Below are 11,231 nucleotides of genomic sequence, written 5' to 3'. Positions count from 1 at the left end.
CCCAACACCTGCACCGTCTGAGACAACCAGCTGGCTAGAGCCATGTACCTAGGACCACATACATATTTACAAGAACACAATTAGACAATGGCAATTAGACAATTAGACAATGGCAATTAGACAATTAGACAATGGCAATTAGACAATTAGACAATGGCAATTAGACAATGGCAATTAGACAATGGCAATTAGACAATTAGACAATTAGACAAAAATCTAAATTTCCCAAAATTCTAAACAGATCCCAACAGAGACATATACAGGGCATTCGGAAGCATTCAGACCCTTTGACTTTTTCCACATTTTGTTACGTTACAGCCTTATTCTAAAATGTATTAAATTAATATTTTCCCTCATCAATCTACAGTCGTGGTCAAAAGTTTTGAGAATGACACAAGTATTGGTCTTTACAAAGTTTGCTGCTTCAGTGTTTTTAGTTGTTTTTGTCAGATGTTACTATGGTATACTGAAGTAGAATTACAAGCGTTCCATAAGTGTCAAAGGGTTTTATTGACAATTACATGAAGTTTATGCAAAGAGTCAATATTTGCAATGTTGACCCTTCTTTTTCAAGACCTCTGCAATCCGCCCTGGCATGCTATCAATTAACTTCTGGGCCACATCCTGACTGATGGCAGCCCATTCTTGCATAATCAATGCTTGGAGTTTGTCAGAATTTGTGGGTTTTTGTTTGTCCACCCGCCTCTTGAGGATTGACCACAAGTTCTCAATGGGATTAAGGTCTGGGGAGTTTCCTGGCCATGGACCCAAAATGTTGATGTTTTGTTCTCTGAGCCACTTAGTTATCACTTTTGCCTTATGGCAAGGTGCTCCATCATGCTGGAAAAGGCATTGTTCGTCATCAAACTGTTCTTGGATGGTTGGGAGAAGTTGCTCTCGGAGGATGTGTTGGTACCATTCTTTATTCATGGCTGTGTTCTTAGGCAAAATTGTGAGTGAGCCCACTCCCTTGGCTGAGAAGCAACCCCACACATGAATGGTCTCAGGATGCTTTACTGTTGGCATGACACAGGACTGATGGTAGTGCTCACCTTGTCTTCTCCGGACAAGCTTTTTTCCGGATGCCCCAAACAATCGGAAAGGGGATTCATCAGAGAAAATGACTTTACCCCAGTCCTCAGCAGTCCAATCTCTGTACCTTTGCAGAATATCAGTCTGTCCCTGATGTTTTTCCTGGAGAGAAGTGGCTTCCTCGCTGCCCTTCTGGACACCAGGCCATCCTCCAAAAGTCTTCGCCTCATTGTGCGTGCACACCTGCCTGCTGCCATTCCTGAGCAAGATCTGCACTGGTGGTGCCCCGATCCCGCAGCTGAATCAACTTTAGGAGACGGTCCTGGCACTTGCTGGACTTTCTTGGGCGCCCTAAAGCCTTCTTCACATCAATTGAACCTCTCTCCTTGAAGTTCTTGATGATCCGATAAATGGTTGATTTAGGTGCTATCTTACTAGCAGCAATATCCATGCCTGTGAAGCCCTTTTTGTGCAAAGCAATGATGACGGCACGTGTTTCCTTGCAGGTAACCATGGTTAGAACAATTATTTCAAGCACCACCCTCCTTTTAAAGCTTCCAGTCTGTTATTCTAACTCAATCAGTATGACAGAGTGATCTCCAGCCTTGTCCTCGTCAACACTCTCACCTGTGTTAACGAGAGAATCACTGACATGATGTCAGCTGGTCCTTTTGTGGCAGGGCTGAAATGCAGTGGAAATGTTTTTTTGGGATTAAGTTCATTTTCATGGCAATTAATTGCAATTCATCTGATCACTCTTCATAACATTCTGGAGTATATGCAAATTGCCATCATAAAAACTGAGGCAGCAGACTTTGTGAAAATGTATATTTGTGTCATTCTCAAAACTTTTGACCACGACTGTACACAGAACACCCCATAATGACAAAGCAAAAACAATTTTTTGCTGATTTATAACAAATGAAAAACAGAAAAACCTTATTTACTTAAGTATACAGACCCTTTGCTATGAGACTCGAAAATTGAGCTCAGGTGCATCCTGTTTCCATTGATCATCCTTGAGATGTTTTTACAACTTGATTGGAATCCACCTGTGGTAAATTCAATTGATTGGACATGATTTGGAAAGGCACACACCTGTCTATATAAGGTCCCACAGTTGACAGTGCATGTCAGAGCAGAAATCAAGCCATGAGGTCGAAGGAATTGTCCGTAGAGCTCAGAGACAGGATTGTGTCGAGGTACAGATCTGGGGAAGGGTACCAAAACATTTCTGCAGCATTGAAGGTCCCCAAGAACACAGTGGCCTCCATCATTCTTAAATGGAAGAAGTTTGGAATCACAACTACTCTTCCTAGAGCTGGCCTCCCGGCCAGGCGTCACGCGTCACGTCTGGCCAAGCGTCACGTCTGGAGGAAACCTGGCACCATCCCTACGGTGAAGCATGGTAGTGGCAGCATCATGCTGTGGGGATGTTTTTCAGCGGCAGGGACTAGGAGACTAGTCAGGATCGAGGGAAAGATGAACGGAGCAAAGTACAGAGAGATCCTTGATGACTGGGGTGAAGGTTCACCTTCCAACAGGACAACGACCCTAAGCACACAGTCAAGACAACGCAGGAATGGCTTCGGGACAAGTCTCTGAATGTCCTTGAGTGACACAGCCAGAGCCCGGACTTGAACCCAATCGAACATCTCTGGAGAGACCTGAAAATAGCTGTGCAGCAACGCTCCCCATGCAACCTGATAGAGCTTGAGAGGATCTGCAGAGAAAAATGGGAGAAACTCCCAGAATACAGGTGTACCAAGCTTGTAGCGTCAAACCCAAGAAGACTCGAGGTTGTAATCACTGCCAAAGTTGCTTCAACAAAGTACTGCGTAAAGGGTCTGAACACTAATGTAAATGTGATATTTCAGTTTTTTATTTTTAATACATTTGCAAAAATGTCTAAAAATCTGTTCTCGCTTTGTCATTATGGGGTATCGTGTGTAGATTGATGAGGGGAAAAAACAATTGAATCCATTTTGAAATAAGGCTGTAACGTAACAACGTGGGAAAAAGTAAAGGGGTCTGAATACTTTCCGAATGCACTGTATTTAGAGAGTTGGGACGTTGATCTTTAAATGATGCATTTATATGACACTAGAACATTATTTGGCAGCCATGTTAGCTCCTCATTAACATAACATGGGGATTATTTAAACAATGCTATGTAACTGAATGCCTAGAATTAGAACAAAATGAAAAAAATACTAAATACACACGCTCGGGGTCCTGGAGTAGATGACCATCCTAAACACCTGTCGTACCTCAGCCATTCTGGTGATGACATCATCCCCTTACAACAGAGCACCAGCACGCAGAGTCCAGCCCCCAGAGCGATGAACAGGCCGACCAGCCAACTGTTGGCTGTGTCCAGGCTCTGAGGCCCCGCCCATAGGGTCAGACCCAGGATGTGGAGTTTGGTGATGATGTCGATAACATTAGTGAAGACCAGAGAGGTTATCCTCTGGCTAGATGCATGCTGCTGGTACAACTTCTCCAGGTCTGGAGACCTACACACATACACACACACACACACACACACACACAAACACACACACAGTTTGATGTTATAAAATCTCTCTTCAATTATTATCGTGAGCACTACTTGAAGGTGTGTGTGTGTGTGTGTGTGTGTGTGTGTGCCCTCCTACGAACCATCAAACAAATTATCAAACAATCAAAACAGGCAAAGCCTCAATACAGGACCAAGATCGAATCCTACTGCACCGGCTCTGACACTCGTCGGACGTGGGAGGGCTTGCAAACTATCACAGACTACAAGGGGAAACCCAGCCACGAGCTGTCCAGTGATGCGAGCCTACCGGACGAGCTAAATACCTTGTATGCTCGCTTCGAGGCTAGCAACACTGAACCAGGCGGGCCTGTAGTGCAGCGGATGGAGAGCTTCAAGTTCCCCGGTGTCCACATCACTAAGGAATGATCATGGTCCACACGCACCAACACAGTCGTGGAGAGGGCACAACAACGCCTCTTTCCCCTCAGGAGGCTGAAAAGATTTGTCGTTGGGCCCTCAGATCCTCAAAAAGTTATACAGCTGCACCACTGAGAGCATCTTGACTGGCTGCATCACCGCCTGGTATGGCAACTGCCTGGCATCCGACCGCATGGCGCTACAGAGGGCGGTGCGTACATCTATATTTTTCATAGCTGTCTATTTACCACCACAAACTAATGCTGGCATTAAGATTGCACTGAATGAGTTGTACAAGGCCATTAATCAACAGGAAAACGCTCATCCAGATGCAGCGCTCCTAGTGGCCGGGGACTTTAATGCAGGGAAACTTAAATCCGTTCTACCTAATTTCTACCAGCATGTTAAATGTGCAACCAGAGGGAAAAAAACTCTAGACCACCTTTACTCCACACACAGAGACGCATACAAAGCTCTCCCTCGCCCTCCATTTGGCAAATCTGACCATAACTCTATCCTCCTGATTCCTGCTTATAAGCAAAACTGAAGCAGGAAGCACCAGTGATTCGGTTAATAAAAAGTGGTCAGATGACGCAGATGCTAAGCTACAGGACTGTTTTGCTAGCACAGACTGGAACATGTTCCGGGGATTCTTCAGACAGCATTGAGGAGTACACCACATCAGTCACTGGCTTCATCAATAAGTGCATCGATGATGTCGTCCCCACAGTGACCGTACGTACATACCCCAACCAGAAGCCATGGATTACAGGAAACATCCGCACTGAGCTAAAGGGTAGAGCTGCCGCTTTCAAGGAACGGGACTCTAACCCGGACGCTTATAAGAAATCCCGCTATGACCTCCGACGAACCATCAAACAGGCAAAGAGTCAATACAGGTCTAAGATTGAATCATACTACACTGGCTCTGACGCTCGTCGGATGTGGCAGGGCTTGAAAACTATTACAGACTACAAAGGGAAGCACAGCCGCGAGCTGCCCAGTGACACAAGCCTACCAGACGAGCTAAACCACTTCTATGCTCGCTTCGAGGCAAGCAACACTGAAGCATGCATGAGAGCACCAGCTGTTCCGGATGACTATGTGATCACGCTCTCCGTAGCCGATGTGAGTAAGACTTTTAAGCAGGTCAACATTCACAAGGCCGCAGGGCCAGACGGCTTACCAGGACGTGTACTCCGAGCATGTGCTGACCAACTGGCAAGTGTCTTCACTGACATTTTCAACATGTCCCTGACTGAGTCTGTAATACCAACATGTTTCAAGCAGACCACCATAGTCCCCGTGCCCAAGAACTCTAAGATAACCTGCCTAAATGACTACCGACCCGTAGCACTGACGTCTGTAGCCATGAAGTGCTTTGAAAGACTGGTCATGGCTCACATCAACAGCATAATCCCAGAAACCCTAGACCCATTCCAATTTGCAAACCGCCCCAACAGATCCACAGATGATGCAATCTCTATCGCACTCCACACTGCCCTTTCCCACCTGGACAAGAGGAACACCTACGTGAGAATGCTATTCATTGACTACAGCTCAGCATTCAACACCATAGTGCCCTCTAAGCTCATCACTAAGCTAAGGATCCTGGGACTAAACACCTCCCTCTGCAACTGGATCCTGGACTTCCTGACGGGCCGCCCCCAGGTGGTAAGGGTAGGTAACAACACATCTGCCACACTGATCCTCAACACGGGGCCCCTCAGGGGTGCGTGCTCAGTCCCCTCCTGTACTCTCTGTTCACCCATGACTGCATGGCCAGGCACGACTCCAACACCATCATTAAGTTTGCCGACGACACAACAGTGGTAGGCCTGATCACCGACAACGATGAGACAGCCTATAGGGAGGAGGTCAGAGATCTGGCCGTGTGGTGCCAGGACAACAACCTCTCCCTCAACGTGACCAAGACAAAGGAGATGATTGTGGACTACAGGAAAAAAAAAGAGGACTGAGCACGCCCCCATTCTCATCGACGGGGCTGTAGTGGAACAGGTTGAGAGCTTCAAGTTCCTTGGTGTCCACATCACCAACGAACTATCATGGTCCAAACACACCAAGACAGTCGTGAAGAGGGCACGACAAAGCCTATTCCCCTCAGGAGACTAAAAAAGATTTGGCATGGGTCCTCAGATCCTCAAAAAATTCTACAGCTGCACCATCGAGAGCATCCTGACTGGTTGCATCACCGCCTGGTATGGCAACTGCTTGGCCTCTGACCGCAAGGCACTACAGAGGGTAGTGCGTACGGCCCAGTACATCACTGGGGCAAAGCTCCCTGCCATCCAGGACCTCTATACCAGGCGGTGTCAGAGGAAGGCCCTCAAAATTGTCAAAGACTCCAGCCACCCTAGTCATAGACTGTTCTCTCTGCTACCGCACGGCAAGCGGTACCGAGTGCCAAGTCTAGGTCCAAAAGACTTCTCAACAGCTTCTACCCCCAAGCCATAAGACTCCTGAACAGCTAATCATGGCTACCCGGACTATTTGCACTGCCCCCCCACCCCATCCTTTTTACGCTGCTGCTACTCTGTTAAGTATTTATGCATAGTCACTTTAACTCTACCCACATGTACATATTACCTCAACTACCTCAACTAGTCGGTGCCCCCGCACATTGACTCTGCAACGGTACCCCCCTGTATATATAGCCTCCCTACTGTCACTTTATTTTACTGTATATATAGCCTCCCTACTGTCACTTTATTTTACTTCTGCTCTTTTTTTCTCAACACTTTTTTTGTTGTTGTTTTATTCTTACTTTTTTTGTTTAAAATAGATGCACTGTTGGTTAAGGGCTGTAAGTAAGCATTTCACTGTAATGTCTGCACCTGTTGTATTCGGCGCATGTGACCAATAACATTTGATTTGATTTGATCAGTGTACGAGCTCCCTGCCATCCAGGACCTTAATACCAGGTGAAGTCAATTATTAGACCACTAAAGTCCAAGACATATTAATCTTTTTTTTACCTCTGCATTGTTGTGAGAGAGAGAGAGAGAGAGAGAGAGAGAGAGAGAGAGAGAGAGAGAGAGAGAGAGAGAGAGAGAGAGAGAGAGCAGAGAGAGAGAGAGACAGAGAGAGAGACACAGAGAGAGAGAGAGAGAGAGAGAGAGAGAGAGAGAGAGAGAGAGAGAGACACAGAGAGACACAGAGAGACACACAGAGAGAGAGAGACACAGAGAGAGAGAGAGACACAGAGAGAGAGAGAGACACAGAGAGACAGAGAGAGAGAGACACAGAGAGAGAGAGAGACACAGAGAGAGAGAGAGACACAGAGAGAGAGAGAGAGAGACACAGAGAGAGAGAGAGAGAGAGAGAGGTGTGTGTGTGTGTGTGTGTGTGTGTGTGTGTGTGTGTGTGTGTGTGTGTGTGTGTGCGCGTGTCCTACTTGAAGGTGTGGTACAAGGCAGGCAGGAAGACCCCTCTGACAGTAGACCCCCACGAGACAAAGTAGTCAGCATCACTGAGGGAGTCGCTTCTCCTCTGGTTCACCGTGGACACTCGGTCATGATTGGCTGGGTGGATACGAGCAGCGGACGAACGCCGCTTGTGTCCCGCTCCACCCCGAGACGCCTTACTGCGGATCTGCCTGTTAATTCATCACCATATGATTATAAGTATTTATAACACTTTTCCTGAACGTGCTTCCTCCAAGTACTGGAAACACATGAGACACACAGTATATATATATATAATGACATATACCGCTAAACACATACAGTATATACAGTGGGGAGAACAAGTATTTGATACACTGCCGATTTTGCAGGTTTTCCTACTTACAAAGCATGTAGAGGTCTGTAATTTTTATCATAGGTACACTTCAACTGTGAGAGACGGAATCTAAAACAAAAATCCAGAAAATCACATTGTATGATTTTAAAGTAATTAATTTGCATTTTATTGCATGACATAAGTATTTGATCACCTACCAACCAGTAAGAATTCCGGCTCTCACAGACCTGTTAGTTTTTCTTTAAGAAGCCCTCCTGTTCTCCACTCATTACCTGTATTAACTGCACCTGTTTGAACTCGTTACCTGTATAAAAGACACCTGTCCACACACTCAATCAAACAGACTCCAACCTCTCCACAATGGCCAAGACCAGAGAGCTGTGTAAGGACATCAGGGATAAAATTGTAGACCTGCACAAGGCTGGGATGGGCTACAGGACAATAGGCAAGGAGCTTGGTGAGAAGGCAACAACTGTTGGCACAATTATTAGAAAATGGAAGAAGTTCAAGATGACGGTCGATCACCCTCGGTCTGGGGCTCCATGCAAGATCTCACCTCGTGGGGCATCAATGATCATGAGGAAGGTGAGGGATCAGCCCAGAACTACACGGCAGGACCTGGTCAATGACCTGAAGAGAGCTGGGACCACAGTCTCAAAGAAAACCATTAGTAACACACTACGCCGTCATGGATTTAAATCCTGCAGCACACGCAAGGTCCCCCTGCTCAAGCCAGCGCATGTCCAGGCCCATCTGAAGTTTGCCAATGACCATCTGGATGATCCATAGGAGGAATGGGAGAAGATGATGTGGTCTGATGAGACAAAAATATAGCTTTTTGGTCTAAACTCCACTCGCCGTGTTTGGAGGAAGAAGAAGGATGAGTACAACCCCAAGAACACCATCCCAACCGTGAAGCATGGAGGTGGAAACATCATTCTTTGGGGATGCTTTTCTGCAAAGGGGACAGGACAACTGCACCGTATTGAGGGGAGGATGGATGGGGCCATGTATCGTGAGATCTTGGCCAACAACCTCCTTCCTCAGTAAGAGCATTGAAGATGGGAAGGGGCTGGGTCTTCCAGCATGACAACGACCCCGAAACACACAGCCAGGGCAACTAAGGAGTGGCTCCGTAAGAAGCATCTCAAGGTCCTGGAGTGGCCTAGCCAGTCTCCAGACCTGAACCCAATAGAAAATCTTTGGAGGGAGCTTAAAGTCCGTATTGCCCAGCGACAGCCCCGAAACCTGAAGGATCTGGAGAAGGTCTGTATGGAGGAGTGGGCCAAAATCCCTGCTGCAGGTGTGCAAACCTGGTCAAGACCTACAGGAAACGTATGATCTCTGTAATTGCAAACAAAGGTTTCTGTACCAAATATTAAGTTCTGCTTTTCTGATGTATCAAATACTTATATCATGCAATAAAATGCAAATTAATTACTTAAAAATCATACAATGTGATTTTCTGGATTTTTGTTTTAGATTACTTCTCTTACAGTTGAAGTGTACCTATGATAAAAATTACAGACCTCTACATGCTTTGTAAGTAGGAAAACCTGCAAAATCGGCAGTGTATCAAATACTTGTTCTCCCCACTGTACATGTCAATCTCTCCTGGCTCAAAGTGAAGGAGAGATTGACTTCATCACTACTTGTATTTATGAGATATATTGACATGTTGAGTGCACCGAGCTGTCTGTTTGAAATACTGGCGCACAGCTCGGACACCCATGCATACCCCACAAGACATGCCACCAGAGGTCTCTTCACAGTCCCCAAGTCCAGAACAGACTATGGGAGGCGCACAGTACTACAAGCCGACGCTTGGCATTGCGCATGGTGATCTTAGGCTTGTGTGTGGCTGCTCGGCCATGGAAACCCTTTTCATGACGCTCACGGCGAACAGTTCTTGTGCTGACGTTGCTTCCAGAGCCAGTTTGGAACTTGGTAGTGAGTGTTGCAACTGAGGACAGATGATTTTTAGCACTCGACGGTCCCGTTCTGTGAGCTTGTGTGGCCTACCACTTCGCGGCTGAGCCGTTGTTGCTCCTAGATGTTTCCACTTCACAATAACAGCCCTTACAGTTAACCGGGGCAGCTCTAGCAGGGCAGAAATGTTACGAACTGACTTGTTGGAAAGGTGGCATCCTATGACGGTGCCACGTTGAAAGTCACTGAGCTCTTCAGTAAGGCCATTCTGCTGCCAATGTTTGTCTATGGAGATTGCATGGCTGTGTGCTCGATTTTATACACCTGTCAGCAACGGGTGTGGGTGAAATAGTCGAATCCACAAATTTGAAGGGGTGTCCACATACTTATGTATATATAGTGTATATATATAGAGGCATATACAGTGCCTTCGGAGTGTATTCAGACCCCTTTACTTTTTCCACATTTTGTTATGTTACAACCTCATTCTAAAATTGATTAAATTGTTTTTTTTCCCTCATCAATCTACACACAATACCCCATAATGACAAAGCAAAAACTGTTTTTTTAGAAAAACAGAAATATCAAATTTACATAAGTATTCAGACCCTTTACTCAGTACTTTGTTGAAGCACCTTTGGCAGCGATTACAGCATTGAGTCTTCGTGGAATGATGATACAAGCTTGGCACACCTGTATTTGGGGAGTTTCTCCCATTCTTCTCTGCAGATCCTCTCAAGCTCTATCAGGTTGCATGGGGAGTGTTGCTGCACAGCTATTTTCAGGTCTCTCCAGAGATGTTTGATCGGGTTCAAGTCCGGGCTCTGGCTGGGCCACTCAAGGACATTCAGAGACTTGTCCCGAAGCCACTCCTTCATTGTCTTGACTGTGTGCTTAGGGTCGTTGTCCTGTTGGAAGATGAACCTTCGCCCACAGTCTGAGGTCCTGAGCGCTATGGAGCAGGTTTTCATCAAGGATCTCTCTGTACTTTGCTCTGTTCATCTTTGCCTCGATCCTGACTAGTCTCCCTGTCCCTGCCGCTGAAAAACATCCCCACAGCATGATGCTGCCACCACCATGCTTCACCGTAGGGATGGTGTCAGGTTTCCTCCAGACGTGATGCTTGGCATTCAGGCCAAAGAGTTCAATCTTGGTTTCATCAGACCAGAGAGTCTTGTTTCTCATGGTCTGAGTGTCACGACTTCCTCCGAAGCTCTCCTGGTTCGGGCAGGCTTTGGCGTTCGTCGTCACCGGCCTTCTAGCCACTGCCGCTCCTCATCTCATCATTCCATTTGTTTTGTCTTGTTTATTACACACACCTGGTTCATATCCCCTCATCAGTACCTGTATAAGTGTTCCCTCTGCCCCCTTGTCTTTATGTGTGATTGTTTATTGTGAGGAGAGTGAAGCTGGAGCTCCTTGTATTTTGTATCGCCAGGGTATTACCCTGTGTGCCTTGTTGGTTTCAGTGCGCCTGGACTGTTTTGATGCATTACTGCGTAACTCTGTATTCCGGAATAAACTCAGTTATTCTGTGATTTACCCTCCTGCGCCTGACTCCTTCAAATCA

General features: G+C 46.4%; 1 protein-coding gene across 1 annotated transcript in view; it reads right to left on the bottom strand.

The window, feature by feature from the left end:
• Window positions 1-7,562, bottom strand: part of si:ch211-132f19.7 (adenylate cyclase type 8) — a 23,418-nt gene extending 15,856 nt beyond the window's left edge. The window contains exons 1-3 of the mRNA XM_041854526.2: window positions 7,386-7,562; window positions 3,303-3,548; window positions 1-48 (exon numbers count right to left, since the gene is read on the bottom strand). The exon at window positions 1-48 is cut by the window's left edge and continues 181 nt beyond it. Of these exons, the coding sequence (XP_041710460.2) occupies window positions 1-48; window positions 3,303-3,328 (74 nt within the window). The 5' untranslated portion in view covers window positions 3,329-3,548; window positions 7,386-7,562. The remainder of the gene's footprint in view (window positions 49-3,302; window positions 3,549-7,385) is intronic.
• Window positions 7,563-11,231: the final 3,669 nt, after the last annotated feature.

The sequence above is a fragment of the Coregonus clupeaformis genome, unplaced genomic scaffold (assembly GCF_020615455.1).
Source record: "Coregonus clupeaformis isolate EN_2021a unplaced genomic scaffold, ASM2061545v1 scaf0032, whole genome shotgun sequence".
Taxonomy (NCBI): domain Eukaryota; kingdom Metazoa; phylum Chordata; class Actinopteri; order Salmoniformes; family Salmonidae; genus Coregonus; species Coregonus clupeaformis.
Note: the sequence above shows the minus strand (reverse complement) of the source record. Positions and strands in the feature narration are given on the sequence as shown.